The sequence below is a fragment of the Ailuropoda melanoleuca genome, chromosome 13 (assembly GCF_002007445.2).
Source record: "Ailuropoda melanoleuca isolate Jingjing chromosome 13, ASM200744v2, whole genome shotgun sequence".
Lineage (NCBI taxonomy): Eukaryota > Metazoa > Chordata > Mammalia > Carnivora > Ursidae > Ailuropoda > Ailuropoda melanoleuca.
Window position 1 is genome coordinate 68,418,183 of NC_048230.1, and position 19,431 is coordinate 68,437,613.

A 19,431-nucleotide genomic window follows, 5' to 3' on the forward strand; every position below is an offset into this window, starting at 1 on the left:
GTGGCCAGAAATGTCTCTTTCACCTCCCAGTCACCATCTGAGAAAAAGCCTGCCGCAGGGCTGTACCCTAGTTGGAGATGAGGGGTGGAGACATGGTTGCTCTAAGGTTCCGGAATGGGTCATGAGCTCTAAACCCCAAAGCACGTGGTTTATACCTTGGCTTAACCTGTGGCTTATAATTATTTATGAGTCTGCCTTCCCCACTAAACTGTGAGTTCCTCCAGGGCAGAGACCAAGTCTTACTCATCTTTGGGACCACAGTGCTGCCCTAAAGGAGGCATTAAATACATATTGGATGAACTGGATGGACAGAGGGAGGGGAGAAGTTGGGGTAGGATGGGGAGGGTGAGGTAGCTGGACTAATAATGTTGGGGGCTTAAGAGATCATTAGATAATATCTCCTCCCAAGTTCAAAATGAATTGAGAAATAAGACATAAGAGACAGACAGACAGACATGAAAACTGGTTTTTTTACCAATATTTCTGACAAAGCTGATTGAAGAATGTAGTTTTCACTCTCGGGCCAAATGTGCTTATTAATAACCTCCTAAAATTTGGGGTGCCTGGGTGGTTCAGTCGGTTGATCGGTTGATCGTCCAACTCTTGATTTTGGCTCAGGTCATGACCTTGGGGCTGTGGGATTGAGCCCCAATGGCAGGCTCCGTGCTCAGCAGGGAGTCTGCTTCTCTCCTTCCTTTCCCTCTGCCCCTCCGCGGGCTTTTCCGCACATGTGCTCTCTTTCTCTAAAATGAATAAATCTTTAAAAAAAAAAAAAACCTCCTAAAACTAACCATGCTTACCTCCACCTCCCTCCCCCTCCCCCAAAGAGCAGACTTCTCCCTCCCCGTTACAGGGGCAGAACTTCCTCTGGAAGTTTACCATGTAGATCAATGAAGAATATGCTATCTTTGCCTACAACAGAACCAAAAAAGAGAGGGGTGGGGTGGGGTAGAAAGCTTCAGGCCAGCTCCTTCTAAGCCACCAATCAGACAATCCTCCTCCCTTGGAGAGGAAGGGTGAGTGAAGAGAAAAGAGGGGGGTGGTCCTCTTACACCTGCCCCTCCAGGAAAGTAGAGTGGGAATTCCCTCCCTGTATGGAAACACTCTTGAGGACAAGTCTCCCACCATCAGATGGAATGAGGTCGATGAATGGATGGTGGGGGGGGGGAGGGTTGAGGGAAGGGAGACCCCACCATCACAGTGTCTGCAGTCTAGGCCCCAGACACAGCCACCCTTCCAAAATAGAATGCCCAAATTCTCATTCTTGTGATCTGCCTGCCAGAATGCTCATCTGTGTATGGAGAGTGAGGAGAGGACCTTGCTTCCTGGGAGCTGGAATAAGAGGCCAAATCTCAGAGCCACACTCCATTGACACAGCCAGAGGGCCATGTTCACATTCAGAGCCAGCCTTTGGTCTAGAAAGGGCAGAGACTGATGAGGGGAGCTCCTCTGGTTGCTGCTTCATTTGTTTTCAGACCTCCACCAAGCCCCTGTCCTTTCATGGCCAGAAAGCTCTAGAATCCAGCATGTACTGAACTACTGCTCCTCTCAGGCACTTGCCATAGACTAACCCATTTATTCCTCTCAAAAACCCGGTAAGGAGGTGATGTTGGACCTATTTTACAGATTGAGCCACTGTGACTCAGTTGTGATTGTTCAGTTTACCCATGAAGTGCTGGAGCGGGTGGGGCCGCCTGAAGGCCTGTGTGGCGCTCAGGAACAGAGGACCACACCCATCTGGGTTGTTTCCGGCAGTCTGGTGCTTCAGGCCCCTCTCCCCCTGGGGGGCGGCTTCGTAAATTATCCCAAAACACAGCTCGAGGAATCTTGCCAACCTCGCGCCAGCAACTTAGCAAAGCCCTCTTCAGCGTGTGGCCCGCAGCTCTTCCCCTGCACCACAGCCCCCATCTTCCTTCGTAGCCACGCCCTCACCGCTCTAGTCCTCCACCTGGGAATGCCCTGCTTGTCATCCTGCACACCTTCAAGTCTTTCCCATCCTTTAATATCGAGCTCTGGGAACCCTCACCACGTGTCCTGTGTCTCTAGCTGGTATGTCACTTCACCTTGATTCAAGGGATTTGGGCACACCCTGGCCCTCCTACTATCCCTGGTGGCTTGTCCCGGGAATATGGTCTCCCCTGACCCAGAAATAAAATGTATGTGGCAGTGTCGGCATCCGAGCAGCCTGCAACGGGAGAGCGACAGCCCAGCCTCTGCTCCTGCTGTCCCCACATGACAGTCACCTACCCAGGCGCCACTTGGCTTGTGAGAGACAACAGACAGGGCTAAATGGCCCCCATGATGGCAGAGGGTTGCCAGGCAGGCGCCTGACACATCTTCTGGACGTGACAATATTTTTCGTCCTCTTAATAACAGTTATTAAGGGCCCGTGCCAACACACTGCCGCCGGGGGCTGGGCTTTGCTATCTGTATGCTCCTATCTCTCTGGGTCCCCACCCCGAGGCCCAGCCCCAAGCCGGCATACACCTGTCTACCCTCCCGTTGCCCTTTACCCATTCAGCCCCTAGCAAGGGCAGCCAGTCCTGCCACCTGGGGAATTTGATTTGATTTACATGCTTTCATGATCAGGATGTCAGGGTTACCTTGGAGCCCTTTTCACTTCAATTCAGTCTGCCCATCCCTGCCTCTCTTGGTTGAGCTCCCTGTGCACACACCCAGTACGGCACTCCAGAGTTAGGGTCAAAGACCTCCGCTGCTGCCCAGACACTCACGCACACAAATAGATCTGCACCCAGACGTGCACACAGGTACACATACACACATGCGTACACAGGGAAACATACACTGACATACGACTAAAGACAACCAAGCAGAAATAGAAATATCACGGATAGTACGTACACGTACATACGTGCATAGAGGTATGGTTATGCATGGGCATGTGTAGGTATGTTGAGTTGAGCCATATGAAATTACCAATGTTCAGTGTTTTCTTGTGTTTTGTTTTGGTTTGGTTCTCTCTCTCTCTTTTTTTTTTTTTTACTTAAAAAATAGAATCTAGGGATGCCTGGCTGGCTCAGTCGGTCAGTCGGTAGAGCGTGTGACTCCAGATCTCAGGGTTGTGAGTTCAAGTCCCACACTGGGCATAGAGCTTACTTAAAAAAGAGGGCGGGGGCGGGGGGACACCTGGGTGGCTCAGTCGATTAAGAATCTGCCTTTGGCTCAGGTCGTGATCTCGGGATCCTGGGATCGAGCCCCACGTCCCATATCGGGCTCCCCTGCTAGTAGGGAATCTCTTTGTTCCTCTCTCTCTGTCCCTTCCCCCCACTCATGCTCTCTCTCAAATAAATAAAGTCTTAGAGAGAGAGAGAATCTAATACAAACGTGGGCATGGAGGGAAATCCACAAAAATATAGAGCCAAATTAGTACACCCACATTTAAGCAGCGTTATTCACAATAGCCGAAAGGTGGAGACAACCCAAGTGTCCATCAGTGGATGAATGGACACACAATGTGGTATATACACACAATGGAATATTATTCAGCCTTAAAAAGGAAGGAAATTCTGATTCCTGCTCCAACATGGATGAACCTGGAGGACATTATGCGAAGTGAAATGTGCCGGTCACAAAAAGACGACTACTGTTTGATTCCACTCAGATGAGATGCTTAGAGTGGTCATATTTATAAAGTCAGAAAGTAGAGCGGTGGTTACCAGAGGCTGGGGGAGAGGAGGGAACGGGGAGTTGGTGTTTAATTAAGGGTACAGTGTTTTGACTGGGGAAGATAAAAAAATTCTGGAGATGGATGGTGGTGATGATTGCACAACATGAGTGTCCTGAATGCTACTGAACTGTACACTTAAAAAATGGTTATGATGGTAAACTTCATGTTATATGTATTTTGCCACAATTAAGAATAATTTTTAAAAAGATAGCCAAAAATATGTATCATCAGATAGACACGTAAACACTGAGGGATAAACACAGGAACTCAGCAACACAGAAACGCGATGCCTCCCCTCCCAGGAGCGCTTCTCCAACCTAGATAAGGCTCCTCTTCTCCCCTTAAACAAAGCTGGAGATAAGGCCCTAATGAAGGCCCTGCCTCCTTGGATACCCCCACAGCTCATTACCCTCCCACGGTCTGGCTCTGCTTATTCAACCACCTGCCCCTCACACAGCCTCCCCTTCCCTAGGGAAGGGCCTCCTTAGAGCACCTGGTGCTCCAATTTCTGCCCCTGCCCCTGGAATGTGATGGAGTGGCCCCACATTTCACCTCCTGGCCTTACCCTGACCCCTGGGCTCCTCCCTTCCAGGCTCCTCAAAGACAAAGGCACATCCCCATTCATCTTTGGTCCCAGGGCCCAGCTCGATATGGGAACCTCTCAATCCCTCTGCCCTCTGCCATGAATGTGTTGGGCCCCGTGTGAAGCTCTGTGGACATAGGATCTATGTCTGGTCTGAACATGACCTTATAAAGCAAGTGCAATCAGTATTATACAAGGTTGTGAGACATGGTGTTTGGTCTCCTGCCCTCCTTAGAAGTGGAACAGCTCGAGCTGGCACTGTGCACCGTTGTGACCACGTCTGCCTGGCCTGCCTCCCTCACTAGCTGCCATCTGCTGACCCCTCTTCTTCTGAGCAAAGCCTCCTACCCATGCTCTTGAAGACTCTGGGACTCTGGCCTTTGTTGGGGGCAGAGAACAGAAACCTGCCTACTCTGTTTGCCTCCTGACCTTGCAGGTGCCCCCCATCCTCTGAAACAACCTCTCTCTCTCTCTTTTTTTTTTAAAGATTTTATTTATTTATTTGACAGAGACAGCCAGTGAGAGAGGAAACACAAGCAGGGGGAGTGGGAGAGGAAGAAGCAGGCTCCCAGCAGAGAAGCCCAATGTGGGGCTCTATCCCAGAACGCTGGGATCATGCCCTGAGCCAAAGGCAGACGCTTAACGACTGCGCCACCCAGGCACCCCTGAGACAACCTCTCTTACTAACATTTACTATTCAGCCCCTGAGTTGTGGAGGAAGGCTGTGGCGTTCAGCCTTGGCCCGCACGGCCAGGCCAAGAGCATCCCTGGAGTGGAGGGTGTTGGAAACCTAGCTATCTGGAACAGCATTTCTCAGGCGTGGGCCTGGGCCCACTGCCCCAGGTGCGCCGGGGTACATACAAAAATCAGGCTCCAGAAACTTACTCAGACTTCCTCGATTTGAATCTCAGATGGGTGGAGCCTGGGGATCTGCATTTTAACATATCTCAGCTATTCCTGGGGTCTAAGGTGAAAGCCACCGCTCTAGATCCTTGGAGGATGGGCTCAGAGCCAGGGTTGGGGGTTGGGCAGGGGACTATGAGTGTCACAGTTATGGAGGTAGAGAGTGGCAGAGCCATTATGGGAGCAGAGAGGTCCGGATGGGGGACAGACAGGTGTTGATGTCCTTGACAGTTCTGTGTGACACTCTGTTCGGTTCTTACTTAGGGCCTGTGTGCAGGTGTGTCAAGGCTTGGGATAGCCACCATGGTTTGGGGTTACGGCTAGTCTCTGAATTAGCATTTGGGTCTGTTTACATGAGTTTGATCAAAATGTGTGGTCTGCGTATGTCAGCCTATACTCTTATGTACGTGTGTCAACTGTCCATGTGTCAGCCCGTCTGCTTATGTGTTCGCGCCTTTATATCCATGTTTTGAGTCATTTATCCACCCTGGTGTGTGTGTGTGTGTGTATGTGTATCCCTGAGCAGGCCTGGGTACCTCTGGACCATAATCCAACCTCCCTGGGGGCTCTGGACGGTCAGGGTTTGGAGGAAGCTTGCTAGGAGCCTGGTGGGGATGGGGCGGATGATGCTGGGGTGGGGCCAGGGTGGGGGTGGGCAGGAGTGTGTGCTAAGGGCCTGGCACTGCCATTTCCCTGGGCGGGCGAGTCTCAACAGCAGGCAGACAGGTGAGGCTGACCTGACAAGTTCTAGAGGCCAGGGGCAATGGGGCGGAGCATGGCTCTGACTTAGGGTGGCAAAAGGTTGGGGGCCCTGGCACATCTAGGGCGGGCAGGCAGGCAGTGGTTCGATTGGTGTCTCTCTCCTGCTGCAGCCAGCCCCAGCGTGCAGCCCATGGAGCCTGCTGGAGGGTGAGGGCAGCCAGGTGGGCAGGCATGTTCGGAAGCCTAGGGCCTGGGGACTTGGGAGCCCAGGGCATGGCGGGACCCCTGCGGGGCCGGGTGGAGGAACTGAAGCGGCCATGGTGGCGGGAGGCCTCCCCACTCGTGCTCCAGCACAGTGAGGCTGCCCGGCTGGCCGCCGACGCCCTCCTGGAGCGGGGCGAAGCTGCCTACCTGCGGGTCATCTCCGAGGAGCGGGAGCTGCCCTTCCTGAGCGCTCTGGACGTGGACTACATGACCAGCCATGTGCATGGGGGCCCTGAGCTCAGTGAGACCCAGGGACTGGAAGCCTCAGGGCCTGACCGCCTCAGCCTGCTCTCTGAAGTCACCTCGGGCACTTACTTCCCCATGGCCTCCGACATAGACCCCCCGGACCTAGACTTGGGCTGGCCTGAGGTTCCACAGGCCACGGGCTTCAGCCCCACCCAGGCTGTGGTCCACTTTCAGCGGGACAAGGCCAAGAACATCAAGGACCTTCTGCGTTTTCTCTTCAGCCAGGCTCGCACGGTAAGGGCCTTATCTCTTCAGACATTTACTTCACAGATGTGGAAACTGAGGCCCAGGGAGGGAAAGGGACCAACCCAAGGCCATACAGCAGCTTAGGGGGCAGCATGGGATGAGAACCTCTGCTCTAGAGGGTGGGCATGTTTACCTCCGTAACCCCTTGGCATTCAAGAGCATTAGTCCACACACATTCTGGAAATGCATGCAAAATTGTGCATATTGCAGGGAGGACTCCCCTCTGCATCTTTCTTGGGAGAGGGTCCATGGCCTTCATCAGATTCTCAGAACGGTTTATGATCCCAAACTAAGAACTCCAACCTTGGTGAACATTTGAGTCACCACCTTGACTCACAGAGGAGAAAATGGAGGCCAGAGGGGGGCTGGAACTTGCTCAGGGAGGAGAGGAAGGGGCTCTGCCTCCTGATGCATATCCCCAGTCACACCTCACGCCTCGCCTACTGCATCTCCAGCTGGGCCTGAAGCAGGGAAGGGGCACTGGTGCCTGGGCCTCAGCATGGCAGTGGAGGGCTGGCCTTTTAGTTTTGCACCAAAAGGGAAGAGGAATGGAGGCTTCTGGGCTCAGGGATGGGGAGCAGGGGCTCAGGAGAAAGAGAAGCAGCAGAGCGGGTACGGGTGGTCGGTACCTGGGAAAGCTCCAGCCACAGACTAACATAGCTTCATTCCTGAGCCCTGATCTCTGACTCTGGAGGCAGGGGAATGGATCAGATGACCTCAGGAAGGATTTGAGGTGAGTTAGACTCAGTGTCTCTGTCTGGGGGAGCAGCCCAGAGGGTGCCTGCTGCAGAGATCAGGAGCCAGCATGCTGGGATCTCACGGGTACCTCCAGAGCCTCCCTGGCAAACTTGCCTGTGCCCCAGGCAGGGGAGGGCCAGGCCTGATTGGCACTGGGAGTGGGGTTATTAGTGAGGTGGCTGCTGTCGTCACTCCTGCCCCTTTGATCTTCCCTGCCTGATTTTGTTCCCCACACCCCTGGCCAGGCCTGTGCCAAGGAGGCATCCTCCAGCACTTTGCCTCCTTACCCCATCTAGACCCCCACACCCCCACCCTCTGGGCCAGGAGCCATGCTTCCACTATGGACTGCCACAGACTCTCAGAGTAACCTTGGGAAGTGCTTCCTTTTCCTGTGGGCCAACATCCATATTTGTCAAGCAGGCAGGAGGAAGGGAACATTTATTGAGTGCCTGTTGTGTGTTGAGTATTTTCACATATAACCCCCAGAATTATAACATATAGCTATCATTGTCCCCATTTAACAGATGAGGAGATTGAGGCCTGCCTAGGTAAAGCAACTCGCTCAAGGCTGCATCACTTGGAAGTAGCAGAGTGCAGATTCGAACCCCGTTCGGTCTGGCTCCAGAACTGGATCGCTTTGCCTTGCACCTCTTGTGTCTCAGCCTGGAGGAGGAGAGGCAGTTCTCACAGCACATATATGCAAGGGGGAAAGGGGGCAGTTGGCGGCTTGATGGTGCAAGGGGTTTTTCTGGACTTCTCTGAGGCAGTCCGTTGTAGGAGGAGACCACAAGCCCCAGCCCCACAACTGAGCACAAAACTTGGTCCCACCTGGTGTGGGTGGAAGTGAGGGAGTCTGTGGGGATAAGATACCATGCCAGACCTCTGCAGCTTCACAGGGAAACTGAGGCAGGTCTGGCAAAGGGCTTGAGGATCCCAATAACTGGCTTGCAGCTCTAATTATTGAGGAGGGAACCTCCGACAGAGCTAGGCCTAGAGCTAGTGGGACAGTGTAAGGGGCACTGGGAATCGGGGTCTGGGTTCTACTTCTGACTCCCCCACTCTGGGCCTCAGTCTCCCCACAGATATCTTTGAGAAGCTTATGACAGATAAACACTCTGTCCTCAAAAATACTCACTCAGAAACTTCCAAGCATATTCTGGGCATTCGAGACAGTGGAACCTCCCTGTATTGAAATTAAGAACCCCTGAGCTAGGCTGTTGCTAAAAGCCCTTCCAGTCCAGATATTCTCACAGGCTCCGGCCTCCTGATTTTAAGCCCAGTTCTCTTTTCCTGGGACCCCAGCTCCTACCCCTGGGCTGGCCAGTGTTCCAGGCAGGGCTGAGTTTCCCCTACATCCCCCAGGTGGTGGCTGTGGTGATGGATGTGTTCACTGACATGGAGCTTCTGTGTGACCTCATGGAGGCCTCGAGCCGGCGTGGTGTCCCCGTCTACCTGCTTCTGGCTCAGGAGCACCTCAGGCACTTCCTGGAGATGTGCTACAAGATGGACCTCAATGGGGGGCACCTGCCGGTCAGTGAGGAACAGGGGCGGTTACCAGGGGGTGAGGCGGGGAGTCAGGGAGGGCAGAAGAGTCAGTTGGGTGGTCAGTAAGCATTGGGGGTCGATGGGAGTGGGCGATTGAGTTCCCTTAGCTGTTTAAGGTTAGAGACTGCATGGGATTTAGACATGGCTTGAGCCCCATTCTCTCTAGGGCACCACCCAACCTCCTTACCTTCTTGGCCCAGAATATGCGTGTGCGGAGCACGTGTGGGGACACATACTGCAGCAAGGCAGGCCGCCGCTTCACGGGGCAGGCCCTGGAGAAGTTTGTCGTCATTGACTGCGAGCAGGTGGTGGCGGGCAGCTACAGGTGAGCATGTGGACAGGGCAGAAAGGGGTCGGGGGCTGTGCCACTAGCTGGTGAGGGCACCTGGGATCTAGCAGCTTGAATTGGCCTCCATCCATCCATCCATCCCTTCCAACATGGACCGAGCAACCGCCACATGCCAGCATTGCGCAGGGCTCAGGGGGTAGTGTGGGGGGCAAGACAGCCCCAGGCTGGGACCTAGAGGAGCTCATTCTGTGGAAGGATTGCTTTAATGCCTTTGCACCTCAGAACTGGACGGACTTCAGGGAATCTCACCATAGTCCCTTTTACAGATGGGAGAGTTGAGGCCCTGAGATGGGAAACCATGGGCCCAAGTCCTCTAAGCTGAACTTGGACTAGCACAGACTTTTAAGTCAGAGCTCTGTACCCCCCTCCCCCTCAATTGGGTCCTCATGGTGGTGGAGTTGTCTTGATACGCTCCCCTGGTTGTGACCCCTGCCTAACCCCAGGGTCCTGGATTTTGCCTTCTGACCCTGACCCTCTGCCCCCAGCTTCACCTGGCTTTGCAGCCAGGCCCACACTAGCATGGTGTTGCAGCTGAGGGGCCGCATCGTGGAAGACTTTGACCGGGAGTTCCGCTGTCTGTATGCTGAGTCTCGGCCTGTGGAGGGCTTCTGCGGTGGCGAGGATCCCGTATCTCCCAGGGCACTGTGTCCTCCCCCAGCAGCCGTGGGCTTTGGGCGTGGTGTGCCAAGCCCCTTATCCTCCTCACCCTCCAGCACCAGCCTCAGCAGCGTCAAACGCTCACCTCTAATGGGCCATTCCTCTTACCTCGCTCCACCGGGAGATGGTGGCTGCAGTGACATGGGTATGGGGTCCTCATCCCTGGGCCCTGCCCGCCGCGAGGCCAGTGGCCAGCCCTCTCTGCAACGCCAGCTGTCAGACCCGAACCATGGCTCCCTGCTAGGGCCCTACAGGTCCAATCTAGGCAAGCTGGGGGTGTCCCCATGGTCCCAGTCTTCTCCTGCCCTCAACCACAATGGTGCCAGCCCCTTGACCCTAGCAGTGGGATCACCTTTGCTTGCTCGCCAACGCCCCCTGCTCCCCTTCCCCCAGGGTGCTGTAGCCCTGTCCCGGCTCCCAGAGAATGGGCTCCTGGGAAGCCAGGAGTGTAGACCCCAACGAGGTCGCTGGGTACCTGGCCCAGCCCTGGAGACAGTGGAGGAGAAGAAGGTGTCTCTGAGTCAGAGCCAGAGCCAGTTGGATCTCCTCGTCCCCTTCCCCAGAGCCAGAGAAACTGGAGGCCCTGATTCTGGGATTAACCCCAACTCAGGCTCCCTCTGGCCTGGAGAGCAGGCCCCAGAGGACAGGAAGTTGTCTCCAAACCAGAGATACAACCAGCTGGATCTCCTGCCCCAGACCCAGGGTGCTGGGGGTACCCCTGAGTCGGGTTCCCCCAGACCTGGCAATCGAATCCCAGAGGACAAGAGACTGTCCTCAAACTACAGCCACAGCCAACTGGACCTCCTGGTACAGTCCCCCAAGACTGGGGGCCCCGGAGTGCCCCCTGAAGCCAGCTCCTCAGCCAGGGCTGGCAAGCAGGGTCAAGATGAGCGACAACGGACCCTGGGCCACAGCCAGCTGGACCTCATCACAAAGTTTGGCCCATTCCGGGGCGAGGGTCCTGGGCCCAATGGTCTCCCCAGACCAAGCCCTGCTCGAAAGGCTGGAGTGGGCTCTGGGGATGAGAAGAGGCTGACCCTGGGCCACAGCAAGCTAGACCTCATCACCAAGTATCATCAGTTGCAGGGCGCCAGGCAAGGATCTGAGCCTGGCCTCCCTGGAGTCCCCACAGGTGGACATCACAATGGCAGTAACAATGGCCTGTTTGGGGATGAGAAGCGGCTGACCCTGGGCCACAGCAAACTGGACCTCATCACTAAGTACAACAAGTCCAAGTTCAAGCTGCTCCGAAGCCGCTTTGAGTCCTAGTCCTGCTCCCAGCAGGGATATGTCCCTCTACCATCTACTTAGACTCTAGATTTACCAAGGTTCCAGACTCTGGGGTGCTCCACCAGGGGCTGCATGGGGAGCAGAGGGTGTCTAGAAGCCCAGGTTAGACACTCACTGGGCTCAGGATTGTTTATGCACACACACACACACGCACACACCCAGAAATGGAACCCACGGTACCTGCCATTTGCTACTGTGCTGGGCACTTCACACCGGTTAATTCTCATCCTTCATCCTCACAATATCCTACAAGATAGACCTCTAGGAGGTATACATTTCTAAGGTCATAGGTATTATCTTCTCTATTTTATAAATATGGAAGCTGAGGCCCAGAGAGTTTGATGGCTTGCTTGGAGTCAGATCCAAGTCAATGGCAGAGCCAGAGCCCAAACACAATCTCTGAATCAAGATTGTGTTTTTGCACATGGCACACTATTATCAACTGTTCACATGTCCATGCACACAAAATACACACATCACAGAGAAGCCCCAAATGCCTACACAATACACTGACAGGGTTCACATCCATGAACTACACACCCATGATGCACAGTAAGTACACAAAGGTCCATGTGATAAACCCAAATACTCAAAATTCTAGTTACAGGTACTCAATAAATGTTATATGGCTAAATGAATGGCTACACAAAATCCATGCGTTCAGTGCACACAGTAGACCCCTCAGGATCCACAGGTGATAAATATGCACATAACCACACGCACACACACACACACACAAAGAGGCATGCACACCAACCAGTATCTTCTTTGACCTAAGTGTGTACCTGGCCCTGTACTGAGCAGACCACAGGGCTGACAAGTGAATCAGACTCAGTTACTGGGAGACAAGGATTAAATGCATAAACCATTGGCGGGCAAGACAGAGCTGTATCTAACTAAAGGCTAACCAGTGACAGAATGGTGGAGAAGGAAGGGCAGAGAGTGGTGGTGATGGTGGAGTGGTGAGCAGTTTCAAAGGAGGCAGCCTTTGAGCCAGGTCTTGAAGGATGGGGAGGATTGGATGGATGGAGAAGAGGAATTCCTGGCAGAAGGAAGCAGATGAAGAGAGGTCTGGGGAGGACTGGAGGGGTGGGTCTGAGATGAGCTGGGGAGGATGTAGAGGGCATGGATACTCAGACTCTGACACACGCACATGCTCACACATCATTTTGCTGAGTGTCCCTAGAAGTACAGGCTCTGACAGGTTGTACATCCTTTTCCTGAGCTTACTACCTGCCTGGGACAGTTTACACAATACAAATCAATAAAGGCAGACATGCTATGGCCCAGCAACAGCCTGGCGTATTCTGAGAAAGGCGGGGTTATGGAACTGCATGTTGAGGGCTGGGAAAGGGCACCATTCAGTCCAACTATGGAGGGGTCCCTGAGGGAGTGTGGGTGGCTGCAGAAGGGCTGGGGGTGTTGGGGGAGGGGAGGACAGAGGCTCCAGGCCCCCTCTACTTTCATTGTGACATTCTTAGAGGCCCTGGGGCTTTTGTGGAGTCTACAAAATGTAGATTAAGTTCCTCTGATCCATGAGAGCTAGTCCCTTGACTGCCACCATCTATCTCGGGGGCAGAAAGTGGCTGCTGACTGAGTGATCAAGCACATGCAAGGCGCACACAGCGGCAGCCAGTCAGGACCCACACCGTTGCCCATTTACCCTCCCCTCTCTCCAGTACCTTCTTCAGCCTGGTTTCTTCTACTTCGCTGACCATGCCTCCTTCCCCAGCCTTTGTCCTGATCTCATTTCTCCCCACTGGACGGCTCCATGGGTGACCTCATCCACCCCAGGCTTCAGCCCCAAATCTCAGTCCTTCACTCTCCCCTGGGCTACAGATCTGGCCTGGACGTCTGTCTCGCACCTCAAGCTCGGCCCGTCACCTTCCTCACACCTGCTCTTCCTTCTTAGGCTTTACTTCAGTAAGCATCTCCATCATCATCAGTTCATCGTGTCTCTGCAAGACAGCCCTGGTTTCTCCTCTCTTATGCCTCGCATCCCACCAGCCAGAGGTCTCGGTCAATTTTATCTCCTAAAAAGCTCCTGGATGAATGAATGAATGAATGAATGAATGAATGAATGAATGAATGAATGAATGAATGAATTGATGAATGAGATCCTGCTTGGGGCGGGGCCAAGCGGGGTCCGGACCCTTCCACTTGCAACCATAGAGTCCTCCCAGGGGGTGGAGCTACAGTTGCCGCCTGCGTGGCGGGGTGCGCCGTGCGCTCCCGGAAGTCTCCCTGGGAGGAGGCGGAAACGGAAACCTACTTAGGGCCGAATAGAAGCCTTTGCCGCGTGCGGACGTTGCGGTCGATCGGTGAGCCGGTGTGGAGGAACACCGGAAGGGACAGGTCCGGACTCCCCGCATCGTTAGTGGTAGGAGCCAGAGGATTCTGGGCTAGAGAGTCTAGAGGGGCCCAGTGGGCGGGACCCGAGATTTGAGGGGCCGAGAGGGGCGTGGTCGCAGCGGGGCCAGAGGGGCCGAGGCCGGCGAACCCAGACCCAGGGCCGGGATCGCATCCGCGGGCCCTGAACTCCCGGTCCCGCAGCCCTTAGGCCTCATGGCGGTCAGAGCGTCTTTCGAGAACAACTGTGAGATCGGCTGCTTTGCCAAACTCACCAACACCTACTGCCTAGTGGCCATCGGAGGGTCAGAGAACTTCTACAGGTGCGGCGGGAGCCCCGGGGCCCGTGGGAGTGGGGTGGCTGGATGGCGGGGAGGGTGCTGGGAGTCGGGAGCTCCGGCAGAGTGAGGGCTCACACCCCTCAGCCCTGTGACCACTGAGTCCCTGTTCCTACAGTGTGTTCGAAGGTGAGCTCGCCGATACCATCCCCGTGGTGCACGCGTCCATCGCCGGCTGCCGCATCATCGGTCGCATGTGTGTGGGTAAGCCGGGTGGAAGACGCGGAGCGAGGGAGTGGAGCCTCCCAGAGCCTTTAATTGTAGCCTTAGAGGGAACCCCGAGTGACCCTTGGGTTTCCAGTCTTTCTTCCATTATCTCCAGAGACTAGAGAATCTCTCAGGCCTGGGATGGACCCAGTTAAAGTGTCAGCTGATCTGACACGGGCCAAGGCTTCGGGATCACAGAATAACAGATAACATTAAGTGCTTTCAGTCTTACACTTAATTTCTTTCCTTCTTCTGGAAGACCCTGGCAGATAGGCATTATTGCCTAATCTGACTAATGAAGCTAAGATCCAAAGAACCCAAGTGACTCACCAGGTTCCACACCTAGTGTGAGGGAACACTGAAATGTCATCTCTCCCTTGCCACTGACTCTAGGCAAGTTGCTTCCTCTTTCTGAGGAGCCAGTTCTGCCACTACAAAATGACAAGCTAAGATTCTAGGTCATCCTGTTCAGTTACCCATTTAAATCCTAATCCCCTTTACCATGTCTCTGAGTGGTTTCCCTGTCGAACTCCCCTACTTCCCATCACTGTTGAGTCTGACCATTGGTCCTTTCTATGAGCTGGGTCTATCGCACTGTCACCCCTTATTTCTTTACTATCACCCTTTCCTACTAGTTCTGTTCATTGGGCCATGTAGGAGTTTGTTCTTTTATTGTTTTTTATCATAAGCCTGATGACCTTGGCCTCAGTATTTTCTTATTCAGGCCAAACACTCTTATCCCTAATCATGACCTTTGGACATGATGCCTGGTGTTTTTTTTTAATAATGTGTGTAACTCGGAGTTCAGAAGTTCAGAGCTGTGTTCTTGCAATGGTAGGTGGAGGTTTAGTTATTGACACAATATAATTGTGGTTTGTTCATTCTTATTGCATTTTGTATAAGTATATTCAGTATATTCAGCCACAGTGTATTCATTTGATAGTAGGCTTTGAGTAGTTTTCAGTTCGTTCTACAGTGAATAGTGTTGCTCTTTCAGTGAACACATGGACTTGTTTCTGTTGGATATATAATACCTCGGAGAGGAATGTGTAGGTCACAGGTATGTGAATATATGTAGCTGGTGATGCCAGATAATCATCTGAAGTGGTTGACCAATTTACACTCCTACTGGTTGTTCCGTGTATCTTTGCCAACATGTGGTATTGGCATTCTTTTTTTTTTTTTTTTAAAGATTTTATTTATTTATTTGACAGAGATAGAGACAGCCAGCAAGAGAGGGAACGCAAACATGGGGAGTGGGAGAGGAAGAAGCAGGCTCATAGCGGAGGAGCCTGATGTGGGGCTCGATCCCAGAACGCCGGGATCACGCCATGAGCCGAAGGCAGACGCTTAACGACTGTGCCACCCAGGCGCCCCTGGCATTCTTTTTAAAAATTTAGTCTTTAAAAATTTGGTCTTTAAAATAAGTGTGTAGCATTACCTCAATTTTTAAGTAGCAAAATATACAACTAATGCCAAGAGTTCATCTTGCTAGTCCTGGTCCCCCCTGGTTGATGATGGCAAAGTGGGCGGGGTGTGTTGGGACAGATTCCTGGGTTATCTCTGGTCTGCCCAGTGGGATTCCTGGTCCTCCTGGGTGTTGCATGAATCAGTAGGTTGGTGGGGTCTGGGCCTAACTGCTTTCCTAGGGAAGCTAACTGGGCTGTCTTCAGCTCCCAGAGCTTAGCAGGCATCTTGTGTATTTGTGGTCCAGTCTCGCCCTCCCTCCTAATTTGGGTCTCTCTAGGGAATAGACACGGTCTCCTGGTGCCCAACAACACCACCGACCAGGAACTGCAGCACATTCGCAACTGCCTCCCAGACTCCGTGCAGATCCGGCGGGTGGAGGAGCGGCTTTCAGCCCTGGGCAACGTCACCACGTGCAACGACTACGTGGCCTTGGTTCACCCAGACCTGGACAGGGTATGATAGCCTGATTTGGCCCAGGAGTCACAGGACCAGCATAGTCAGGGGTTAGTCACTGTTTTTGCCTATCAGGCAGGACTTAGGGGTGTCTCTTGTGGTTTCTCTTTATACTTGGGCTGTCTCATGTCAGGCACTCGTTGGATAGTAATAATAGAGGCCTTCCATTATGTGGTCAGTGCCAGAAAGAAGCTGAGAAGGGTATTAATCCTTCAGAATCAGGGAGATGGACCCATCCCATCCTGCAACCAACGCCAGGAGAGATAATTGACAGTTGAACTCCTGAGTGTGGGTTAGAGAGAAGAGAGTGATGTGGAGACCAGCCTGTCTACTCAGGGCATGCACAGATATAAGGGGCTCCCTAGCAGGTCTAGACTCTGCTCCAAGCTATATTCCCTCTTTTTTTCTGTGCGAAACTTCCATATGCAGCTACATAGCAGAGGAATGAGGGGCTTAGAGAGCCAAGTCCTGGGTGGTTCTGGGCATGGAGGGCCCTGGGTTCCTTGACCTGCAAGTTCTGGACTGAGTACCATGCTTTTGGCTAACAGGAAACAGAAGAAATCCTGGCTGATGTGCTCAAAGTGGAAGTCTTCAGACAGACAGTGGCTGACCAGGTGCTAGTAGGAAGCTACTCTGTCTTCAGCAATCAGGGAGGCCTGGTACATCCTAAGACTTCAATTGAAGACCAAGATGAGCTGTCCTCTCTTCTTCAGGTTCCCCTTGTGGTAAGCATTCCTTTCTCTGACCTCCGTCTCCTGCTGAGGCAGATCCTTCGCCCAGTGTTAAGTCACAGTTTACAGTTGGGTTTGCGGGTAGGGAGCAGGGTTTGGGGAACATCCTCATCAGGGAGCGGCAAGACTTTGGCTTTTGGTGCCATGAGCCACACTGAGCCATCCCTTGGCAGGCGGGCACTGTGAACCGAGGCAGTGAGGTGATTGCCGCCGGGATGGTGGTGAACGACTGGTGTGCCTTCTGTGGCCTGGACACAACCAGCACAGAGCTGTCAGTGGTGGAGAGTGTCTTCAAGCTGAACGAAGCCCAGCCGAGCACCATTGCTACCAGCATGCGGGATTCCCTCATCGACAGGTATGTGGGCCTCTCTTCTGCCTTTTGAGGGTAGGGGAAGGAGATGCCAGCTAGAATGGGAGCCACTCTGCATTCATACTGGTAGGTTCTCCTCGTGTGGGAGGGCACACCTGCAGCGCTGCTGAGGGGGGTCACAGGGCACAGCCAGCAAGCGTTCCTGAATGTCTGCTTGTCGCCATCTCTGAAGGCGCAGCTCAGCCACGCTTCTCTCTGGGCTATCTTATTTTCTCACCACATTGTTTTGTTGTCTGTGGCTGCTTGTGTATCCATGTCCCCAGCCATCAGCCCAGAGCCTGAGAAAAAAAGAGCTGTTTACAGAGGGAAGGAGGGGAAGCTGCTCTTAGGAACTGAGGAGACCCTAAGGGGCTTGTTGGGGGTGGGGTTGTATCAAAATCACAATTGTCTGAATTTCTGTCCTTTTAAGAAAAAAGTGGGTTCTTGGGCCCTAACCCTGGAGAGTCTGGGGTGTGAGGCTCTGGAATCTCTTTTTCCTTTGGAAGAGCAGCAGGTCTGGATATTTACCCTTCCCATGGAGGATTCTTCTCGAGGCATATGCCACCCTCAAGTATCACAGGAGTCTGTGAGGAAGGGAACACCAGAGTAGAGCAAGCACCCAGTAACAGACCCCCTACTTAAAACAGCCAAAATTATCCTTCATTCTCCCTTCTTCATTCATTCGTTCACCTGCTGTGTATTGAGCCCTATTCCCTAAGTGGCTCAGGAAGCTCCAGTGAGACACTGTGGTATCCAGGAAGGTTTTGTGCAGGACACATCAGTTAGTCTGGACCCCGGGGGAATGAGTAGGTATGTGAATATGCAGAGATGGAGTGGGGAAGCACTTGAGACACACCCTGAGATGGGGGAGTGTGGAGAGTGTGAAGAGGAAGGGTTGCATTGCCAGAGTGTCAAAGACCCTGAATGGCCACATCAAGAAGTTTTGACTGTAGGCCTGTGATTTTGACCTTTAGTCTGTGCTGTGATGCTTGTTCATGTAGATTCCTGACATCACCCCTCACTTACTGATTGCCTAAATCTGAAGTGAGACCCAACCATGTGTGGTTTATTTTAATAAGTTTCTCTGGGTGATTCTGATGGGGAATCAGCATTGGGAGAGCAGTTGAAAGGGTTTGAATGGGAAAGTGGTACCAGTGGTTTTGTCATTTGTTCAATAACTCTTTTTTTTTGAACATCTGCTATGCCAAACAGTCATGATGGGCTGATGAGTAAAATGCACCCTCCCTGCCCTTGTGGAACATAGAATCTGACAAAGAAGACAGTATGTACACAATCATTTAATTAAAAAACAAAGTTTAAAACCTCTTAGCAGCCTAAGAACAGAAAGAAATTTCTGCAGCCTGATAATTGGTACCTACTAAAAAACTACAGTAAATGTTGTATTTAACGGTGAAGCTTCAGAAATTGCTCTTAAAGTCAGGCAGAATTGCCCACAGTCCCCGACACAGGTCAGCATACGGTGATCCTAGCTCGTGCAGTTAGATAAGGTAAAGAGGTGGGTATTAGGAAGAGCCAAAATTCATTGGCTTCCTTTGGTTTTGAACCCATTGATTCGAGGTGCCCATGAGAGCTCATAATGATGGGTTCAGGTAGGTAATTAGAAATACATATTCCAGTTTTATAATTGTACACATAATTATTACCTCTAGGAAGAATGTTCTGGCCCCATTCCTACCACTGGAGTATTTGGTCTGGGCATGTCCCTTCTCTTTTGAATCCCCTTACTCCCTTCTCTGATGTTTGTTGGACTTGACCTCTGAGGTTCTGGTTTATGATCAATAAGTTTGAACAAATTATTGAGTTGAGTGGGGAAGGAGTTACTTTTAGTTTTTAAACACTGAAGAGTTCTAGACTGGATTGTGACTCAAGGAAGCAGTGTAATCTGGTGGGGGTGCTCTGAGTGTGGCTGTTCAGGGCTGAACTGGAACAAAGCGGTAAGGGTGGAGGCAGACATCTCAGGAATATGAGGTGTGCTCTGAGAAGCATCTACTGACAGTATTCCTTCTTCTCTCCCTAGCCTCACCTGAGTCACCTTCTATGCTGTTCTGTGGGTTCCTGGCTCTGGACTTTGGCTCCCTCCATGCCCCACCCAGTCTGTTTTGGTTGCTGGCAGGGAGTTGGCAAAGAGCTCACTGGGACTGAGTGGCTGGATGCCCAGCTTTTCACCTGTGCCCATCTGAATCTACAGTTACTGCGAAAATCTGCCATATTGTGCTGTCAGGCCTTAAGGGTTCCTGACCCGCCCTGTTTGCTATACCACCCCCATTAAAGGGCAGCTTCCTCTGGCTATTCTTGAATGTGT

At 52.6% G+C, this 19,431-nt stretch overlaps 2 protein-coding genes across 4 annotated transcripts; both read left to right on the forward strand.

The window, feature by feature from the left end:
* Positions 1 to 4,800: 4,800 nt before the first annotated feature.
* FAM83C (family with sequence similarity 83 member C) lies at positions 4,801 to 13,313 on the forward strand. Its single transcript, XM_002916404.4, has 4 exons — positions 4,801 to 6,620; positions 8,733 to 8,900; positions 9,116 to 9,240; positions 9,750 to 13,313. Exons 1-4 carry the CDS (start codon positions 6,108 to 6,110, stop codon positions 11,188 to 11,190), a joined length of 2,247 nt encoding a protein of 748 aa, XP_002916450.1. The 5' UTR covers positions 4,801 to 6,107; the 3' UTR covers positions 11,191 to 13,313.
* Positions 13,314 to 13,435: 122 nt separating this feature from the next.
* On the forward strand, positions 13,436 to 19,416 carry EIF6 (eukaryotic translation initiation factor 6). Of its 3 annotated transcripts, none has more exons than XM_011221255.3 (7): positions 13,436 to 13,566; positions 13,765 to 13,883; positions 14,017 to 14,102; positions 15,853 to 16,028; positions 16,577 to 16,753; positions 16,933 to 17,114; positions 19,147 to 19,416. In XM_011221255.3, exons 2-7 carry the CDS (start codon positions 13,777 to 13,779, stop codon positions 19,154 to 19,156), a joined length of 738 nt encoding a protein of 245 aa, XP_011219557.1. In that variant the 5' UTR covers positions 13,436 to 13,566; positions 13,765 to 13,776; the 3' UTR covers positions 19,157 to 19,416. The 3 variants fall into 3 exon arrangements, with proteins under 3 accessions (XP_011219557.1, XP_002916449.1, XP_034497639.1); XM_002916403.4 differs by having other exon boundaries at positions 13,473 to 13,591; XM_034641748.1 differs by lacking the exon at positions 13,436 to 13,566 and having other exon boundaries at positions 13,585 to 13,883.
* The last annotated feature ends 15 nt before the right edge of the window (positions 19,417 to 19,431 follow it).

What these genes read in the sequence shown, in the direction of transcription:
- EIF6 (XM_011221255.3), top strand. Translation starts at nt 13,777, where the DNA reads ATGGCGGTCAGAGCGTCTTTCGAGAACAACTGTGAGATCGGCTGCTTT. An exon ending in GGGTCAGAGAACTTCTACAG is followed by an intron (nt 13,884 to 14,016) that starts GTGCGGCGGGAG and finishes CTGTTCCTACAG; the next exon opens with TGTGTTCGAAGGTGAGCTCG. An exon ending in TTCTTCAGGTTCCCCTTGTG is followed by an intron (nt 16,754 to 16,932) that starts GTAAGCATTCCT and finishes ATCCCTTGGCAG; the next exon opens with GCGGGCACTGTGAACCGAGG.
- FAM83C (XM_002916404.4), top strand. Translation starts at nt 6,108, where the DNA reads ATGTTCGGAAGCCTAGGGCCTGGGGACTTGGGAGCCCAGGGCATGGCG. An exon ending in TCTTCAGCCAGGCTCGCACG is followed by an intron (nt 6,621 to 8,732) that starts GTAAGGGCCTTA and finishes TACATCCCCCAG; the next exon opens with GTGGTGGCTGTGGTGATGGA. An exon ending in GTGGTGGCGGGCAGCTACAG is followed by an intron (nt 9,241 to 9,749) that starts GTGAGCATGTGG and finishes CTCTGCCCCCAG; the next exon opens with CTTCACCTGGCTTTGCAGCC.